Genomic DNA, 20,865 nt, shown 5'->3' with positions numbered 1-20,865 from the left:
TTTCTTTCTCGGAATGACAAAGGAGAAAAGAGCATACTGTCATAACAAACAGACTCTAATCACAGGTGTAATTTATGACATGAGTGTAGTTTAACATGCATTCATGGTTCTGAACCTTAATGTTTTCTGTTCGTGTTGTCATTTTTTTCTTCTCTTCCTCCCACCCCCTACATTATTAAGATCAAAGAGAGGACAAATGATAACTTTATATTAAGGTCCTCGAGTTGGCTGGGAGAGTAATTACCAGCTGGAGGCTCACGGGCATCATAGAGCCCTTCTCGAAGGAGAAAAGGTATCTGACATTTAGGTCAGGTGACATGATTAGGTGGAAACCCATTGCTGTCCTTATAACTACAACAGTCTGCGTCCATTGTTCCTCCACTGCCTTTCCCAGTGGTCGGGGGATTAAAACCAAACCAAACCAAACCAAACCAAAGAAACCCAGAACAGAGCAGAGAAAGGGAAACAAAAGGTTATTAAAATGCAATTTATAGACATAAAATGGAATTAGAGATGACATTTTAACGGCCGACTTCTTGAGAGCCGAGGGATGGGAGGGAGGCATTATTAGATTTGCTCAGCTTGATGAAGAACCGATGACTCAGATGTCACTTCCAATTTATTTTTCCTCATTTAATGCTGTTTATTATTTTAACCAACAATTTTCCTAATGCTTTTGAGTTCTTCTTTTGCATTTTGGTCGTGCAAATAGAGCATTTCAGTCTAATTGAACAAATCCATACTAATCAATGGGCAAATAATTGTGATAGTGGGAAGCTTCCTTCTAAAGCGAGAGGCCTCTGCACTGGGGCATTCCCAAATGCGGAGTTATGGGGCACTTTGCCTGTAGATGGCAATAAAGAGCCAGTTACTGAGTAGCCATCCCTGGGCTGAAACAGAAATGCAGGCCTTCATCTTCCTAACAGCAAGTGTACTTCAATTTTTTTTCCTAAATAAAACGAACTGTACATTTTTAAAAAGATTAAAATCTCACATTGCTGTTCCGTGAACACTGGGATAGCCTAGTTTATAATCAGAATACCGAATCTTCTGAGCAGTTTTTAGTTTAACCAAGTGCCCCGGCATGTTTTTGAAATGCCTTTGTGAATTTTGTAGTAGAAACTGTCATCAGCATCATGCCAGTACCACACTTGAAAGCATTCATGAGCCTCTCCAGAAAGAAAGGTGGTCAACTTGCATCCTCTCATGGGCAGAATGGGGGAGTGGGCATACAGCATGATTATTGTTTCTCAAATCTGGGGACTGAATCTTTTATTCCTAGGTAGCCAAAGGCTAACAACTTATTCCAGGAGGAACAACTTTGAGAACTTACCCTGTCTTCTATTTATTGTACCTTTTGTTAATCACAAGCACTTAACTGTACATATGCATTTTTAATATACAGCGAAAATTATTTTTCATTTTATTTTCTTGGAGAAAATTTACTGTTTTATACCATACCTTTTTAGTTCAGAAATGTAATTGATTCACCTTTAAGAACAGCTCTGCTTCTGAAGATTAACTCTTAAAGAAAGAAATCCAAATTGCTGTGATTTATGGGGATTCAAAACTTGATTCTTTTCTACTTTTATTTCATATTTATGAAGGCCTCAAACATAAGCTTCATGGGGTAAGATTTGGGGGGTGGGCGTCCAATCTGCTTTCTCTTAGGTGGCTAAAGCTGATTTCAGCACTTTATTGTAACGCATTTTCCATTGCTCTAGAATATGAAGACGTGTTTATATCTTTTGCAATTGAGAGGATATTATAAAGTGTGCATTCAAAACCTTGTTTGACAAATTAGATCTTTTCTAACAAATTGGCCTCCGAGATATTCATGGGGGATTAGTGTCTTTTCTCGCCTTTTTTATTTTCAATGTGCAGATTTAGGATATTAGCTAGTCACCCTGCAGAAGAGGCATTGTAACTCTATATACATATATAGTCGATGAAGAACAGCTTGGTCTGGAGTCTTAATACTTTAGCACAATGTCGATCCACTGAGTTGCCCCCATTTCTCTCTGCTCAGCTGGACCACGGGTTTACCATCAAGAGATCAGGGTCTTTGGACTACTACCAACAACCAGGAATGTATTGGATAAGGTATGAGATGGTGCAGCTCAAGTCAGTGTTTCCATGGCAACGTGCTGGCAGTCTCCATTAACCAGTTCCTTCAGTGGATAAACATGCTTTTGATTTGTTATCCAGTCCATATGCTGCTTTATCAGTTTCATTTTAATCTTGATTGAGATGCCACACCCCCTCATTCTTTTTTTCACCCCATTATTCACACTGACATTTGCCAGCTTTCTTTCCATTGCACATGCTCAGTATCAATTTTCCTTACAGTTAAAAGGACAGTATATTTAGTGTTAATGTCAAAGCATTTGCCTGATGTTGCTAATTAAAACAATGATTTCTAGTGTTTTGTCCCTTAACAAATGGAAGAACAATAGTACCTTAGTATATGTTCTATAGAAGTATATACTGTCATTTTAAAATCATCAAGCCCGACCTTAACCTTAGTAGATGGATGAAACAATGCATTTACACCTTAGTCATAGAAGCTCCTCTGAGCACAGTGAGCTATAGAATGCATTGTGTGTGTTGGTAAGCTTGTGTTTTCAAATCCTCCACCTTTTTGTTTCATTTTGTTTTTGTTTTATTGTTACCTCTCTCCCCCTGGAAATCCCTTTATGTACTAGCTATTGCATGAACTTATTTTTCGATATTTTGTAACGGTCAGATTACTTAGCTGGCTTATCTGCTCAAGCAAAAGGGACTATGGGAGGTATCGATTTTTTTTTAACTGGGTTAAGAATTCTATCCAATCGTTTTCTATTCCAGTCAACTGCACTGGCATTTCCTTCAAGGGGCATTGTTTGTGTCTCTTTAAGTTATCCACAGGCAGGATGAGTTTTGATGATATGAGGAATGAACTCTGAGAAGTGCTAGGCAACTTTTCTCCTCCATCTTAATGTTTCTGAAATGATCTCCAGGTAAAGCTCCACATCTTAGCGTTTGCTAAGAAAAAATTCCACTGGGTTTGGCATTTCCCCCAAACGATGGTGCCTTATGCTGTTCATGGAATAGATCAAGTTGTTTTAAAAAAAAAAAAAAAAAAAAGGAAAGAAAAGAAAGAATAACATATATAATATACAATTTAACCCCCAATTATTACTCCTAATTTTTTAGTCTAATTAGACACTAGAATCAAAGGCATTAGAGATGCAGAAAAGGCCACCCTTTGACAAACTCTCCAAATATCTAAGATCATGATATTTCTAAGCCTGCTGAAAGCAAGAAAATACCCAAACTTCAATAAATATCAAAGTCAGTTTTACACAGAAGGCTGTTTGTATCTTCTAGACATATCTGCATACAGGAGTTGCACACTCACCTTTTTATTTACCTAAATAAATAGCTTTATAGATACAGAAAGAACTTTTTTATTTTTCACCTTTCTTTTGTGGGGGGGGGGTGCGAATCAATCATGATTTGCCTTTGTGCAGACTCTTTACATGGAAGATGATCCATCCATCTTTTACTTTTTCCTGAAAGATAATACACATTTTGAAGAGTGCACATCTCAACGTAGCCCTAAGGGTAAATGCTGACCTGCAGTCTGTCCGCATTAATTAGCTTTGCCTGGTTTTGTTCTTTCTATAAATCGAATCATGCTCCATCCTTTTTTAATTGTATGTCTCCTAACCTCAGGCATATTAACCAAACATTTATGAGTTTAGTTGATATACAATTAAAAATAGGCATCAAACATGTCTAATTACAGTTGTGCATATTTGTATAACACAAATTACACATAAATTTCAAAAAAAAACCTCTAGAAAATTATATTACTAAATTGGTGGGCTTAGGGGTGAGTGCAAAACACCAAATAAACAGTAATTAATAAACGTAGCCAAGTATAAAAAGGTCATTTGACTAAAATCCTAGCGATGGTTCCCATCAGCAGACAAAATGACACATCCCTGAATAATGGGCAGGAGCAGATGGAAGATAATCTCTTTTTTCTTTCCCACATAAACTGCTCTGCTTTCCAGCTGGGGGCAGTAACAACAACGTTTATAGATAATGCTGTACTAAACAGCACACCCAGTATGTAAAGCTAAATTGGAGAAATGATGCTAAAAACTCATCGGCGTATATGCTTAATTAGGAAGTTTTATAATGCCATTTAGCCCGGAACGAACACACTCTCCTCACTGATTGCAGATGCCCGCCTTTTATCTCCTTGGAAGTGGGAGCATTTGTCTAACCATGGTGGCAGCCAACTTCTTAACATAAGCAATCATGGCAGGTGAAACAGCCCCACTCCCAATTGTTGTGTTTACAAGTGCTCCTGGCTGTTTTCACTGCTCTGAGCGGAACGCCTGGGAGAGGAGCTTGTGTTTTGTAAAGCAGCTCACATCAGGGCAGAGGCTTGGGAAACGGCTCTTCGGGGTGCCCAGAATTGGCATGTCCCTCTTAGTAGGCTTTTTGGGGATTGGAGACATGGTGGGGGCCATGCCTCCTCCTTGCATTCATTCTCCTGCCTCGAACAGAGGGATGCTTCCAAGCGGTAGCCAGGGCAGCAGCATCCTGCATAGCTTCCTTTTCTGGGAGACCTTTTGCTCCTGTGCCCCAGAGTCTGGAGGTGAGCCTCTCCCAGGAATGAGCTGCCTGAGCCATTCCACCCTCTCACACACATCCCTGCCTCTCTCAAGTGAAGCTGTCCCTGTGGCAGGTACTGTGCCAGCAGCACATGGAGAAGAATTCCTGCATCTTCTGCACGCAGAACAAGGCAACAGCCAGAACCTGATTAAATGAAACAAATATCAAAACAAGACATACGCTAAGAATGCCAAATGAGAGATAACGCAGAGGTGAGCTAGGACAGAAGGGGGGTTGAGGTCAGGCCTGACGTGACTCGTGTGCGTACTAGATTCAAGCACTGTCCTGAAACAGCGAGTAATGAGGCAGAGCGGCAGCAGCCGTACGCAGCCCTTGCAAGGCTATTAAATGCTGTCGTGCTCGGGTGTGAAAAGGAGTGGGGTCAGTTAAATGCATCTAGCTCGGCGCAGGTTTGGAAGACCAGTTCCCACAAAAGCCAGAGAGGAACCCCCCTACGTGGTGTGAAGAGGGTTCCAAAGGCACACAGCAAGTTGCAGGGCACAGGTTGCTTTAGGGATGGTGGCCTTGGCCTTGCTCTGCCGTCGAGAAAAGTCTCCCCATGCTCCGTGAGTGTAAAAAGCGCTGCAGGAAGGAAGGAGAGGGGCCTCTGTTCTAGGAAGGGATTAACCACCCTCCGTACCCCAGCACTTAACACATAGGAGAGGCATAGATTTAAACTTCAAAACCATCCAAACTGTGATTGCAGAGAAAAGTATAGGGGAGGTATGAGGTTTGGTAGGGCAGCTGTACCGTGATGCTAAAAAGTGAGTTATTGGCCAGGAGGCTCAAAAGCTGGGCCGCAGTACTTTGTATTATAGTTCCACAAATGGTCATAGAGAGAGACACAGGGCTAGGGAGACATCTGTGTTATTTTACCAAGTCAAACAACAGGTTGCTCGCTGTTTGAGATTTTATTTTGTTTCGTTTTACCTTCAGAGCCCCCTTAAGGGCAGGTCCCAACAATATATATATATATTTGTCTTTTTAAAACTTAACGTACTTGCTATTAGAAATGAGAAATTTCCATGGCATTCCAAGACTTACTGATTGGGTGTAAACTGTATATGTTTTCCTGAGATTCCTGGTGATTCGGTATTGATGGACAATTTTGTGGTATCGTATTTATTTTCATCTTGCTTCAGAACCTCTTTCCCCCTTTATGATTTAAAAAGATGCCTACACTCTATTCTATGTATTCTTTCCTGCCATACTTTGCCTCCGTATGTTCCTCAGTGATGTTTACGGATAGGATGTAGGTTTTATCAGGTTTAAATGTGTAGGAAAGAATAATCATAAAGAACTTAATCATAAGTATTGACACACTGTTATTCTATTAAGAAAGAGTGTAAATATCCATATGCTGAAGTCAAACAATTCTCAAATACATGTCAAACACATGACACTTCTAGAAACTAAAAAGTCTTGAAAATTGAAATGAAACCAACTTGATTAAAGATTGGCAGCTCTGTGCACGGAGAGTTGCACAGAGAGTTTGTGGCTTTGGTGTCAGGAAGCCCTGGTTTTGGATCCAGCCTGTCCTACTTACTGTGTTGTGACCTTGGGCAAGGTACACGTTCCTCCTCTGATTCTTAATTTTCCCATCTATAAAAATGAGACGAGTATTATCAACCAACCTTCCACATCTGTCATGAAGATGACATGAGTGGCCTGTGCAAAAGCACCTCCATGGACCCAGCCCAAATGAGGAGCCCAGAAAAGATAGAGTCATCCACTCCACACCACACGAGAGACAGATTTTCCTGGGAAGACTGATCTCTCTCCAGATCCAAGCATTTGTAATTAAAGTAGAACCGTGACCTTTTTTGATGTTCTGATTGGGATAAACTGTTGAATAACTTATATGTTAGATTATTCATGAATTGGGGCATTAAATTTTACTTACTCTATAGCCCCCCAAATCCTGATGAAGTGTAAGTTTAAAAAGTTATCCTCTAGGGCAGGGGTTGGCAAATTACAGCCAGCCAATGGGCCAAATCTAGCTCACTGCCTGGTTTTTAAATAAAGTTTTATTGGCACACAGCCACACCCATTCATTTATAAATTACCTATGGTTGCTTCTACTCTACAAGGGCAGAATTGAGTAGTTGTGTCAGAGAATCATATAGCCTACAAAGTCTAAAGTATTAACTCTTGGTCTTCCCAGAAAAAGTTTCTCAATTCCTGTTGTAGGAGAAAAATGTTTCTAAATTAAAAGACAGGGAGTTCCCTGGCGGTCCAGTGGTTAGAACTCGGCGCTTTCGCTGCTGCGGCCCTGGTTCGATCCCTGGTCAGGGAACTGAGATCCCACAAGCTGTGTGGCGTGGCCAAATTAAAAAAAACAGAAAAAAAAAGCACCACCTGGCAGGCTTGTTAAAAACTGTATCACCACCAGCTAGTGGAATGCACGGCACATAGAAGGCACTTCAATAAATATTTGTTAAATTAATGAACGATTGAATTTTCCCATGAAGGGACCATTACTATAGAGAAACCTTGATTGTGAAGATAAATGTGTTTTTTTAAGAGTTTGGACAATCAAATCACATATGAGATGCTCTACAGTAGCATCCCACTATAGCAACCCAAGAGTAGTTCTTCGGCAAAGCTAAAAGAATTGTTTTTGCAATAAAAGGAGTTACCCCTTAATCTACCTGCTTAGTAAGTTCTAAATTTTCATAGATTTTCTTAAGATAAACTGTGCCTACAGCTGTCCTTTAGTTTACTGGCATGATGAAGGAAAAACAACATGGCAGCTCAGCTTAGCTTCCTCTGTGAGAAAATCAGGGGCCGTAGGGCAGAAGAAACACGTGAATTTTGCCCTCTAGAAACCTGACCTCAGCAAGTGGCTGTCCTTTTAACCCCCTGATGGGAGGCCATCAGCAACCCTCTGCAGAGTTGGACCAATGTGGGATTCTATTAAGAACCAGATCAGCGGGAGGAGCCTATATTTATGACGTGGTGGGGAAGCATGAGGCCGCGCTGCCCCAGGAAATGCGGAATCACATTTAAGAGATGGGTACCTAGAAAGGAGGTTTGAAGGCCGCTGGTTTCATGAAGCCTGCTTTTGCCATTTAAATGGTCACCTTCACTTTAGGGAAATACCGTGTCTTAGACCCAGATACTGTGCAGTTCCTGCCTGGCGAGACCCCAAAGGGATGTTAAAGCAAAACGAAACAGAACCATAATAAGCATGACAGCAAGCCAAAAAAAAAAAATGAGAAGGGTGGATATATCAATCTAGGTGTCAGTTTAATTTTACTATCAAGCAAAACATTTCCAAAGTGGCAAGCAAATCGTAACTCAGTCCCTACAGAGTAAGGGCAAGCAAAGGAGAGAACGTTCCTGAGATTAATGCCCCAACAGCTGCATCCCTGGCTCAGTCTCCTAGGTAGTATGAATAATGGATGGGCTCAAAGGCAACATGCACGATAATGTTCTTTTATTAATGAAATGAAGACTGTTTGGGATGGCTGGCAATAAATTAAGAAAAGCGAAGAAGGAAAAACAGTCACCGTTCGCCTCTGAAAAATGCAGTTACTTAAATCCAATAATTACTGCCACGACAGGAAACATTGCCTCCGAACTTAAACGAGGTACATCTCTTGTGGGTCCTGCACATAGTGCAGAACAGAAATATTTTTGATCCATAGACTGGAAGGCCTGTTGTTTACGAAGAGAAAAACATAACCCATTTTAGTAGATTGATGGTGATATTAAGCATATTCAGGTATTTCATAGGTGGAAGTTTCCCTAGGAGTGAGGCACTGTCCTTCAGCTCAGGCTGTGGACTGGGAAATGGCTTGATGTGGTTAGAAAACGTGTCCAAGGTCACATAATCAGCTGAGCTAGGACAAAAAGCTGGTTCTCCTGACTTCCCCCTGCTGCTGCTACCAAGGGGATTAAGCTAAAGCTACCAGACAAGGCAAGCATTACACAGATGTGGGTGACTCAGACTTGCAAAAACAAAGTAATGCTCCAATTCATATTCTCACTTCATTCCTGACCTTCCACCTCCATGCTGTATTTTTCCTATAACATTGCAAAGATAGGCCAGATGGGTACCTCCTAGGTATTTATGCTGATTTCCAAATTTAATGTCAGAAAGAAGATTTAAAATATCTGAGTACTGTGTGGAGGATAGTGTTGTTTTATTTTAACAGAAAAGGCCAAAGATCTATCTGTTGTTGGAATACATTTTCTGGGTATTAGGCAAGCACCGTCTCTGATTCGTGCATGCTTGGTGTTAGGGCAGGCACCAAAACGTGATGGATATGAATTTCTCTAAGAGCTCCAACTGCTATGTGTGTCGCCCCCAGATTTGCTGAGGTAACTGGCATGATCTTACCGTTCCTCTGTTTTCACACTTCATCTAGCATCTCCTAAGGACACTCTCATCACCAAGAGCTTGCGGTCTGAGGTAGGGATATGCAGTGTTTCTTTCATGTAGAGCAGGTTTATATTAGTTTCTCCATATCATTTTATTTGGTCAGTTATTTGGTCTGTCAGGATCCCCCAGTCCACTGTTAGCTGGCTATAGCCCCGCACACGACATAGCCGTTGTTATTGGGTACATATTTTAAATAACTAGATTAGAGCTTCCTATTTGGTTACTACTGGTCAGCTCCAGAATCTCAAGAGATTTCTTGCTCACCTCTAACCTGTGATACTTAGCACCAAAATGTGATAATGCAGGTTTCAGATTGTCTTACGAGCTTTTAATGAAGTGATAACTTACTGAGGAAACACTTGGGAATTCTACTGCAAGTCCATTCATGTCTGTTCCGCAAAGCTGCAAACCGTGAGCAAAATAACCAATAAAATAATAAATCCGTTAGGAAGTCTTAAGTTTGAATGGAACATCAAGACTTAGGACCACCTTACCTTACAAAGATAGGCATTAGGGAGGAGAGACCCAATTTCCTTGATATCTGGGAAATTTTTGTGATTGAGAAAGAGGAAAGCAGGCTTTCAGAAATGGTTGAAAGGGCCCTGAATTTAAATCTATGATACAGCGCTTCAGAGGGAAAGTTATGTTTTGAATGTTTTCTGGGGATAAAATTACCAGTTGGATAATATATATTTTTATAGCAATACTTTAAAAAATTATGTGTTGGCCTATTATTTCTATTTCTTTGCTGAATTCATCTGTCTTGAACTACATGTTGGGCCACAGAATTCAACTGTAAAATTTTAACTGTACAGATTTTAGAGGCAATTAATTTTACAGCTACACTTAAAATTCTAAAGGTATCATATATAACAGTGCTTACTGTGATAAGGAATTGGACCACAATATGTAGTTGTTGAGTAGATAAATATATGAGGTGATTAATGTTATCTAATGTAAGCATTTGATCATATCTAAAACAAATTGCACTCTTAAATATTGGACTCATAATACCTTTGACTTCTTACTCTTTTGTATTATAGAGTTGTTTGGGGTTCTGTTTTCTTTTGTCATTGCTATTCGGAAAGTACATAATCACCTAAAATAATCTAATTCTGTATTAACTGAGAAACATTTAATATGTCCCTTATATGTGTGTCACAGTTGGCTAGGCATTCTGGAAAAATGCAAAGAAGTTTCAGATCCTACCCTAGAGCAGCTTGCATGGGATTTGGGAAATATGGACAGGAAAGGCAATAGGCCTGTGTGCAGTAAGTGTCAAAGGTTTGGTCAAGACAATACTTGCCTGAGGAATTTAGAAAGAAAAAGTGTGATGCAGAAGGTAAAATTTGATCAAATCTTGGAAAATAGAGAAATGCGAGTGGGCAGGAAGTGGGAGAGGTGATGTCAGGTTGGTGAACACGGTAAGCCAGGATGCAGAGGTGAGCGTGATTAAAATACCTTCAGGGAGATATCAGTTTGGACTGTGTGGATTGCAAGGGAAGAAAACCCAAACCAAACTGGCTTTCAGCAAAAAGAAGAAGTATGATTTTATATAATCTGAAAGGTCCAAAGGTTGGGTCTGGCTTCAGTGATGTGTGGATTCAGCACTCGGTAGGGCTTGGTTTCTTTCCATCCCTCCACTCTGCCTCCCCGTGCCGGCTTTAGTCTGGAACTTCACGTGGTACCAGGATGTGGGAAGCAGCTCCAGGCTTGCTATCCTCTCAGTTGGGATTCACTGTGAATGTGCAGTCTCAGTGAAAGTCTCCTCATGTCCCGTGAACTGGGTCGGGTGCCCATCCTGAACCAATCACGGGTATTGGCGAACACAGTCAGCACAGGCTTGCTTCTGGGTCACAAACCCATCTGCACCCCACCCTCAGAGATGGAGGTAGGGTCCCCTTCACTGGAACCACAGATTACGTGAGCGGGGGATTTCCAAAGGGAAACCGAGATGTGGTTAACCGTAAGCTAAATGGCTGCTGTGCCCACTAACGGGGACATGAGGTCTGCTGATATCACAGTGATCGCTTTGAGTAATAACAGGAACTAGACCCTGGAAGTTTTTATTGTAAGCACATTGTGACTGTTAGGACAAGGAGTCCAACTTTATGAGGAATTGTAAACAAATTGGACCTGCTGTGTGCAGGATGGGCTGGGGGTTGGCTGCTCTAGAGGGAAATAATGCGACCTCTGTTGTGCTTTCTCATATTTCTAAAGCCACAGCACTTAGAGAGTATCTCCTGTGTGCTAAGAGCTGTGGGGAACACAGACAGGATGCCCAGACTTGATCTTGCCCTCCACAGAGTGTACAATGTGGCAGGGAAGACAGTGCATCAGAGTCGATTGCGTTGCAGGCAGGATGCACAGTGATCGCTGTACTGGGCTTCATGGGAACACAGAGAGGTTCTTAAAATGAACCACAGTCCATAGAGCCAGAAGCAGAATAAGCAAGAGCCCTGGGAGGAGAGGTCTGTGGACAGTGATGCCCTCTCAGTCATCTTTGGGAGCAAGTCTGTTGGGGGCACTAAGCATTGCTTGTGTAGCATTTGAGAATGTTGCAAGGACCTGGGTGAGTCAGGAACTGCCTGTCTATCAATCAGCAGACCCAGGTCTCCCTAGGAGTTTACAGGCCTAGAATGGGATTGTCCACGTGGTAGAGGCTGGCTTGCTGTCCCTGAGAGAGCTCTCGGGCCATCAGCACGTGAAGCTCTAGTCTTTTGGCCTCTGACGCTGCTCGTGCTATCTCCTCCCTGGCTCACCCTGGCTAGGACCGGAGGAGGGAACCACTGGAGTGCGGTGGCTCCTTTGAGTTCTGTTTCAGTAGACTTTAAATGGGAAGAAATTGCCTGGGCCTCACGTGGGAGGAGAACTGAGTTCTATTCCTAGTCAGTGATGCGAAACGGGCAAGTCTCTCCACATACCTGGGCCTCAGTTTCCCTGCCTGTAAAGGCAAAGCCCTGGGCGAAGAATGCTTTGCTTTATAAATGCTCTTTCAATTCTAAGAGTCTATACATCCAACAGAAAGAACCATCACACCCTTTTCCATGACCTGTGATCATGACATGCTATGTCTCCAAAAATAGCTGCTGTGAAGTTACTGGTGAATCAGCACAACTGAAAGCTCAGGAGCATTTGAGCATGAAGGCCCGTCAACAAAGGCCAGCATTTAAAAGCTGCTAACTAGAGAAACTGGCAGGAGTGGCCAGGACTGACTGCTTAAATGGGACAAAGCAAGGGCTGTCCAGGCAGAGGGACAAGTAAGGAAGAGGATGTGACTGACCTTATGAGCATCTGGACAAATGAACATGAAAATAAGGGGGATGGGACCATCCAAGCCCATGAGTGCCACCAGCGTCTGCATAAACTGCATTACAGTATTGGTGGAGAAATGGCTTATTTCAGTGCTGACAGCCAAGAGAGTGACTTGGAATAATTGAGTCAATTATGGGGAGATGAGGTAAATATGGAGAAGGTGCCAGTGAGAGTAGGCAGGGAGGGAAGGTACTCTGAGGTAAGTTCTAATGAGAGCTTTGTTTTGCATTGTTTTCCTCTGACCTGCAGTTCCTTCATTTCAAAACAATATCTTACATTGTAAAGAAAAACAAAACAAAACAAAACACCACCTTCCATTTCTGGGAGTCTTCACCATTTTGAAAGCATTTGCACATCCATTTTTATATATAGCAACTCTGGAGGGTGTTATCCCTGCTCCTTATTTAACTGAGAACTGAGTGAACGGTTCCCATGGTCAGCAGTGGACGGAACAGGACTCAAAATTTCTGACTACAAACCCGCTGTGCAATTTTCTCCCCGACACTAGAGAACCTCAGTCCACTAGTCAGTCAGTATTAGTCCCATGCCAGTGACTGTTTTCTTTCTCAAGAAGGTAGAAATAAAAATATTTTTTATGACCAAGAGAAGCGTTTATATTACTCTTGGATTAACTACAGAGTGGTTTTTATGTGTCAGACTAAATAGACGCCTGTTTTTTACATTCAACTCTACACAAACAGAGCATTTTCAGTTTGCTTTGAAAGCAAAATACCATGTGTTGTAACTTTACAATGTTTTAAATAAAGTTAGGAATTTGGATTTAATGATGCTGAAAAATATAAAATCGGTGGGTATAAGACCAAGAACTATGTATGTGAGTTGAGGGTCCTTAAAAATTCGACACTTCGAAGAATCAAAGGTAGACATTTCAACACACCAGTTATTGAATCATTGTATTAACAATCTAGTGAAACGAGAAGTGAATTATTAAAGTTTATCTTCCTCACTGATTTGTAACACTGTTATTCAGACAGTTTTTAAAGCAGAACAATTCAGCCTCATGAAGCCATTTACTGTACTGGTTTCTACACACTGCCTCTCTTTCTTTATTACTTCATTCTGGAACTTTGATTACCCCATTTTAGATCTGAGATTGCTCTAATGCTACACTGCAATTGTATGAGGGGCTTAGTTTTCACTTTGTTCTCAGAACCCGGCTGGCTATAAATTTATCTCTGTTCTTTGAAGAAGCTAACAGTAAATTTCCAAGAGGAAAAATGGTGGTATATATCCCTGTAGAGGAAAAGTAATCTCTTAAAAGCAGAATAACCTCCAGGCTACATCCTTTCAAAGAGGGACTTTCAAACAAGGATGCCTTCAACTTTTATATGTGTTCTGCATTTTTCTTCAGGCTTTGTACCTGCTCTTCTGCCCTCTGTGTAAGGTTTCTCTGTAATGATCCGTTCCTCCTCACACCCATTAAATCTGTAATGAAGTCATGCCCTTCCCAATCCTGATGTCATAATAACTTCCAGAGCTATGGCTAGAGAGCACATCCTGGAGATCATATGAGGTTTCCTCAGGAAAAGGAGGCATAGGGCCCAAGAGTTGGAATACCTACAACATCGAACTTCAGTTTCGTAAATTACCACACACTACAATGAAAATGAACTTTGTAAAGGAAAATCCATGGGAAGGTTTCCATCAGGTTTAACTGCATTCAAAGCAGTTTTCAATTTCAGGCATTGGGTTCATTCAGATTAAACCCATCCTTGCCAGAGATTGAGCCATACTCCCTCATCAACAGATAATAAGATCATTTAGAATGAGGAGGTGCTAAAATAACAGGACGAGCTTGTGGCTCTGTTTCCATGTCTGACAACTTCATCACCTCTCATCTTTATTAGACAGCTGCCTGGAGCTGAATGTTGATGAACGAGACATGCCTGGCGTCCTCACATGTCAGACAGACACACAGGCCTGAGGCTCCCATTTACCAGGGGGTCTCTGGCTAGGCTGGGAGCGACCGAGGGTATTAGATGTGGTGCTAGCGGAGGTCTGGGGAGGGCCAGGGAGCTGTTGAACCCACAACATCATCCATCCTGCCTGTGCCTGCAATGTCATGACCAGGTGCCCTTAGGAGCTGCTTGTGGGGGAGCAGAGGGCACCCCAGCAGTGGTGACTGTGGTCACCAAAAGTGAGTCATCGTGGACAGGTTAACTTAGCCAGCATATTTTTCTGACCTCAGAAAGTTCCAGAAATCGTTCCTTTTGCCATTTCCTTCAGCCTAATTGTCCTCTTTCTCATTTTATGCCCCTGCTAGACCACCGCTCTTGATAAGGAGAGGCAGGTTTTCCGACGAAGACGCCACCCGGATGTGAGGAGCCGGTACAAGGCCCAGCCAGCTCCGCCCGAACTCAACTCGGAATCGGAAGACTACTCCCCGAGCTCCTCCGAGACTGTTCGCTCCCCAAACTCGCCCTTTTAACAAGACCCTTTTACTCGAAGTCCTAGCTTAACCCTTTGAGACTCTGAGATTTGTTTTTCCAAATTTATGTAAAACAGTTTCATCTGATCTACCTAGCACTCAATGCTTGAATGGCCGAGCAGAACAGTGTGTTTTCTGGTATCCTTGTAGCGATTTCCCTTTGCTGAATGAGACTGTGACTTGTCGTTGGTGGAGATGGCAACTTGCTGCTAATCGGGTCCTCAAAGGGTTAAGGCTACTTTGCAGCTTTTTTAAACATAGAAGCAATGAATGTTTTCATCAGTCAATCTAGGATCTGCAGTATGTAACATAGCACTTGTTAACCCTCTGAGTGCATAGGATTTTATGGGGAACCCTTGGGGGATTTTTCAGGCCTTTGGATTTATACACACGTTTCTTGACTTTGCTGCAGATCAAGGGGTTGTTATTAGATGCTGAGATGTCCAGACAAGAAGAGTGTCTAGAATGATATCTTGCGTGTCCTTTTTTGTGGGTTTAGAACATGGCAGGTTTATAACTTAAGCATCAGCACCCCCTCTTTCCTCTTCACAATCCTATTAAGAAAGGGGCTTTTTTTGCATTGGAGGTCTAACTGTCAGCTGCCCTGAGTCCTGCATCCTGAGTGGAGGGACTTGGGCCTGTGACCAACAGCCTGACCCAGGATATAGATGGTGCCCTCACCCCCAAATTGCCTCCATATGAAGATGTGCTGATGACGCCCCAGAAATGCTGCTTCCACTTCAGCTGCTGCTACTGCCAGCGCAGACCCTCAGGAAGGCACCATATCTTGTCCTGTGTTTGGTGAGTGAGAGTCTGCCTGCTCAGTATGAGACCTCTACAGGAAAAAACAAACAAAACACACAACTGGTGGAAAAGAGCAATAAATTGCCAGGTGCTCTATAGGGCTGGAATGTCAAACAGAAAGAGGCAACAAGATCCTGTTCTTTTTCTCACCTGCTTTTTCATGCATTTCAGTCTTCAGTGTGCAATCCACATAGAGTATGGAATCCGTAAAAAGGAGGAGCACCGGGTCACAGGGGCCCAGAGGCAGGTGCTCTGCAAGATGGCCGAGGAGAAAGCAGAGTGGGCAAACAATCTAGAATAGTCTCAAAATGGTTTTTAAAGAAATAAACCATTGGGAAGATAATTCCATGTGCATCTTTGGGTTACCTACATAATAGTCTCTCAGGGAGAACAGGAATGGGAGACCTAGAGGGTATTCCTGAGGATAAAACTTCCACTCCCTAAGATGACTTTTTTTTTTTTTTTTTTTGCGGTACGCAGGCCTCTCACTGTTGTGGCCTCTCCCGTTGCGGAGCACAGGCTCCGGACGCGCAGACTCAGCGGCCATGGCTCATGGGCCCAGCCGCTCCGCGGCATGTGGGATCTTCCCAGACGAGGGCACGACCCCATGTCCCCTGCATCGGCAGGCGGACTCTCAACCACTGCGCCACCAGGGAAGCCCAAGATGACCTTTTTATAGCACTGTCTTTAGCCATCCAGAGGGAGATGCTGTTTTCTCTCTTTGGGCCAAGTCCTGTCCGACACATGTATTTTACTCCTGTTACCAAATCTTTCTCCCTAGCCCTGTGTCTCCCCCGGTGAGCTTCTACTGCAGTGTGTCACGTTCAGAATGGGGGCCTGAGGCAGCCTGTAGTCACTGCGATGCTTAGTGGGGAGGCTGGCCATGGTGTTGGGAGGCAGGGGCCCGACTCGAATGTCCTCCTAAGGTTTGCTCAACTGTGTGGCCCGGGAGACAACCAGTGAGTGATGGCTCATGAAATTTGCATCTAGATGGCTGAACAGCACTCACTGTCTCGGCTTTGAAATATACTTCAATACCTGAAAGTCTTGAAATCTGTGTGCAGCACTTCCACAGTCAGTCCTTACTTTCAAATACAGATGGATCTTCGATGGCTGCTTTTTACTCTCCAACTGATGAAGGTATGGTCTATATTACTCTAGATTTTAAAATCACAGCATGTCATGACTTTTGCAAAATTGTTCCCCCAGTTTTTTGCTCTTTCACATTTAGGTTTATCTCTTCGGTCTGTGTTGTCTTGCCATGTACATATTAGATCATTTATTGAGATCCCCCCCTGCCCCCCACTCCCTTTTAGAGGGTCCTGAAAGCTTAATACACAACATCACAAAGTAGCACAAATCAGCTGGGTTTCTTGGGGAGGAGGAGGGCAGAACACGAGGAAGGGTGCGGCGTGTAGGTAGATTCCATATTAGTAAAGTTCCCTGAACTGGTCAGAAACGACTGCTTTCTCTAGAACTCTAAAGCAAAGCACTATTCTAAGTAAGACTAAGGAGTAGGTAAATAGCTTGGCCTTAACTCTAAATGTGGGAATATGAAAAAATCCTATGGGCAGAGACCTACCTACAATAGATTGTGAATTTCTCTGAATTACTGCTTTTCCTGTGGGCATTACATGTATTGCTCCAATATCTAGTGTACAGACCTTACAGTGCATGGCTCAGGCCTTTTTCCATCCAAGTCTTGAAGGACTGTGGACCGTGTGAAGCTGTGGCGTGTTTCCCAGAACACTGCAGAGGGGTAGCTCGGAAGAATGCAGGGCCATTCAGCATGGGGATCCCAGTGCATCGCTGTAGAATTTGAGCGATCTATGCTGAATAAACAGCGGAATGTGACCTGTCAAGTAGAAATATTGAGTAATCAGATGGAATGCAATCTTTTCAGCACTAAGCTATTGAGATCCTGAATGTCAGAGATGTACTCAGAGGGTTAACAGACAAGCACAAGGCATGCTGATTACGTGGGTGTACCCAGACTGCTTTTGCTTTTAGCCAGTACTTTCTATTTTTTTTCACAACATTCTTGGGATAGTTCAAGTTTGAAATAATTAAGTGGTGGTGTTCTTTAAGGAATTTCTATAACCAAATGATCTTATTTTTTATTTCACTTTATTATAGAATAAACACGTACCATTACGGCAGTGTATCTATCTCTATAATTATCAATTTAATCATTGCCACAAGTGTCTCCATATTTTTTTCCCTAAGTATTTAATATAGCTCTTATGGTGGTGGCCTGGTGATGGGGACTGGCTTTCCTTTATTGATACATGACCAACCATATGGTATTTTCAAGGGAATTTTAAGATTCATTTTGTTTCAGTTTGGTAGTAGACTTGTTAAGGAAAAAACTTTCATTACTTGCATCGTGTAAACCATCTCTGTAGATGAGAACTGTTCCTATTGATGAACACATTTTTTTCTCGACATTGTAGCAGAAATCATTTTATTTGTCATAATCAATGAATATGTGATTTGCTCCAGATCATTAGAAGGAAAAGTAAGATTTCAGTCATTGAAAATGTTTTTACTGTAGCCCTTATCTAACTTACACGTGGTGCATACTAAAATAAGCAGAGAAAAAATTGCAAATAAACTACTGAAAACGCTTGGTGTTTTGTGTTCAGTGAGACCTTCCTAGAACCTGCTCAGGACCTGCACGGGTGGTGGTGAACAGGCCCATCAGATATTGTTGAAAAAAAGCAATATATCCATGAATGAAGGCTAAAATTGCAATCCTTTACCCTTTGAGGTATGTTTCAGTTGGAAAAAAAAATAGAACAAAAGAAAAATTGGCTTAGCTTAGAGGGTCACGGAGCTATCGTATGACCAAGGCTCATGTACATTAAATCATGGTTGTTTGCTGGCCAGCAGTGCCCATTAGACGACTCTATCCCCTGTGCTGAAAGGCAATTGTGCTTGAGGGAGAGCTTTCTTATTATTGTGTTGCCTGCTAGCCTGTCTCTGGGTCAGGATCTGTCAGCATTTCCATGATAAACTTCTAATTTCAAAGGTTTTTAATTTGACCATAAAAAGGTGCCCCAGGCTGAAGTTTGCTGTAGAGGGCCTGTTCCAAAGAGTGAAGGTTCGCCGCCTTCTTTTCTCTGCCCAATTCTCCCGAGAAAAGAACAACCAAAAAATCAGGTATGTTCCCTCATTGTGAATTCAGAATTTTAGAAAGCACCAAGATCCAAGATGGTAGTTTAATGTAATTATTCATTTGGATGTGGGTTTAAAAACAAATAATGAGTCACCTGGCATATATTGTAGATAATGTATCTTTTCTATAATTTGTAAATCGTTAATTTTTTAAACTGTTATATGATTTCAGGGTGGGGCGGGGGGGAATCCAATCAAAGATTTTTTAAAACTTGAAGTTGGTCAGTTCAAGGGTTAGCCTTTCCTGCGTGTTGTCTGCCATTTCCATTAAGAGTTTGGGAAAAATGCTCTCAGACAGACCCTTATTTTGCATGCAGTGATAGAGGGTCAGATATATGCTTCTTTGGGAGATACGGATTTCTTTATTTAATCAAGTTTCATGAAGCCATTCTGGTCTGTTGAGGAAAATAGTGATTAAAAGCACTTCCAAATTAACATTTTTGTCAATTCGGATATGATAAGCACGTAATATGATAATGCACTTCACACTTTCTTGGTTTAAAGACAAAAAAATCAGCAAAACTTGAGGACACATTTGATCACTGCAAATGTGCTTTAAAAATTGGCTCAGTGGTGCTTATACATGAAACAGTAACAAATGGGGTCCCTAGGACTGTCAGAAGGAATCTTCCATTTGTATGTAGTTACATACTTGAGGAGGTGGTGCTTTTAAGGCAGTCTTATTTTTTAATCATCTCAAATATGCAACCATTCATCCAGTAACATTAAGGGTCGTAAACTGGTGGGAAACAGGAAATTCAATGTAGAAGCTGAGAATGCCTCTGCGTGGTGTGGTTTTTATTTTTCCTTTGGAGTTTTTGTTGTTGTCATTCTCGGGCTTCAACGCTGAAGCTATGCGATCATTTTTCAGTGAGTGAGCCTCTAACCGGCAGGTGTTTTGATCATGAGGTTTGCAATCTCTTGCCCTTGGAGACAAGTGAGAGCTCTAGTTTCATACCTTTTCATAAAGGAAGAGCAATCTCTACAATTAAACCCTACCTGTAAATGTCCTCAACATTCTTTTTTGGTTAACTGATGTGAGACCCTTAATGTTGCTTCAGTGTAAAATTGTATATTTTTGTCTGTGATATACTTTATTAACTTAAAGTAAATAATAGTTCTAAAAGTCTTCACTGTCGGTATTAAGAGAAAGTAGGATCTTAAAAGTGATGATAAAGATGCTATAATGTCAATTCATTCCAGTCCAATCGAATGTGGTAAGAAAAAGACCTTGAATAATTCTCTAGGGACAATTTCTCACTGACCATTGACATTAATTTTTGATATATTCTCAGAAAAAATAAAAAGAAATTGAAACTGGTCCAAGGTTAGAGTCACATCCTCGATAACTATTTTTTTTAAATTTTATTAGGAAATTAATAATGGTCTTTTTCAATCTGGCTGAAAGAAAATTATTAAAGGATTAGCTGAGTGTGAAATTAAATAGTATTTTGCTCATGCATACTGAAAAGGTGGGCTAGGAACCTGATGCATTTAAACAAGTTTCTGAAAGGTTTCAATTTGGTGCAAGAAAAAAAAACAGTGTTTCCTTCAAAAATACTGAATTTATCAATTGCTGCATGGATCAGATGGCACAGGTTAATCTTTGATTTTCAGAATCTTAATGAAATAACTTTCAAACAATTTGTATCCATGATTAAAGCTGGAATGAGATCCAATTTTTTCCCCTAATCTCTCAGTTTAAGCTAATAAATGTAGGTTAATGTGGATGAAATCATCTGTGATATATTATGTTCATTTATCAACTGAGCTTTTTTGATGTTGCCTGTTTTTATGTAAAACATGTTCTTAAAAGTTAATAAAATAATAGTACTTGGTGTATGAACTGCTACGTAATACCCGAGCTCCAGTGTCCACTCCTCAGTTCACTTTGCCATAATGGAGTAAAATTTCATTTTAGTTCAATTCATAATTGACACATTCAGTCCATGAAGGAATAACCCAGCTGTGTTCTTGAGGGGAATTCTCTCTATGCAAGGCTTTAAAAATTAGTCATGCAGTCAGAGTGTAGCTTTCCCACATGTCCTTCCTAGCAGAGTGT

At 41.5% G+C, this 20,865-nt stretch overlaps 1 protein-coding gene across 4 annotated transcripts in view; it reads left to right on the top strand.

Moving 5' to 3' along the window:
* The window catches only part of DCLK1 (doublecortin like kinase 1), a 326,889-nt gene extending 306,401 nt beyond the window's left edge, over positions 1–20,488 (top strand). For 2 of the 4 annotated variants that reach the window (XM_060288223.1, XM_060288222.1), the window contains exons 17-18: positions 2,030–2,103; positions 14,658–20,488. In XM_060288223.1, coding sequence (XP_060144206.1) covers positions 2,030–2,103; positions 14,658–14,715 — 132 coding nt within the window. In that variant the 3' untranslated portion in view covers positions 14,716–20,488. The remainder of the gene's footprint in view (positions 1–2,029; positions 2,104–14,657) is intronic. The other 2 variants (XM_060288221.1, XM_030882515.2) reach the window with 1 other exon arrangement.
* Positions 20,489–20,865: the final 377 nt, after the last annotated feature.

The sequence above is a fragment of the Globicephala melas genome, chromosome 18 (genome assembly GCF_963455315.2).
Source record: "Globicephala melas chromosome 18, mGloMel1.2, whole genome shotgun sequence".
In the NCBI taxonomy this organism is placed as follows: domain Eukaryota; kingdom Metazoa; phylum Chordata; class Mammalia; order Artiodactyla; family Delphinidae; genus Globicephala; species Globicephala melas.
Note: the sequence above shows the minus strand (reverse complement) of the source record. Positions and strands in the feature narration are given on the sequence as shown.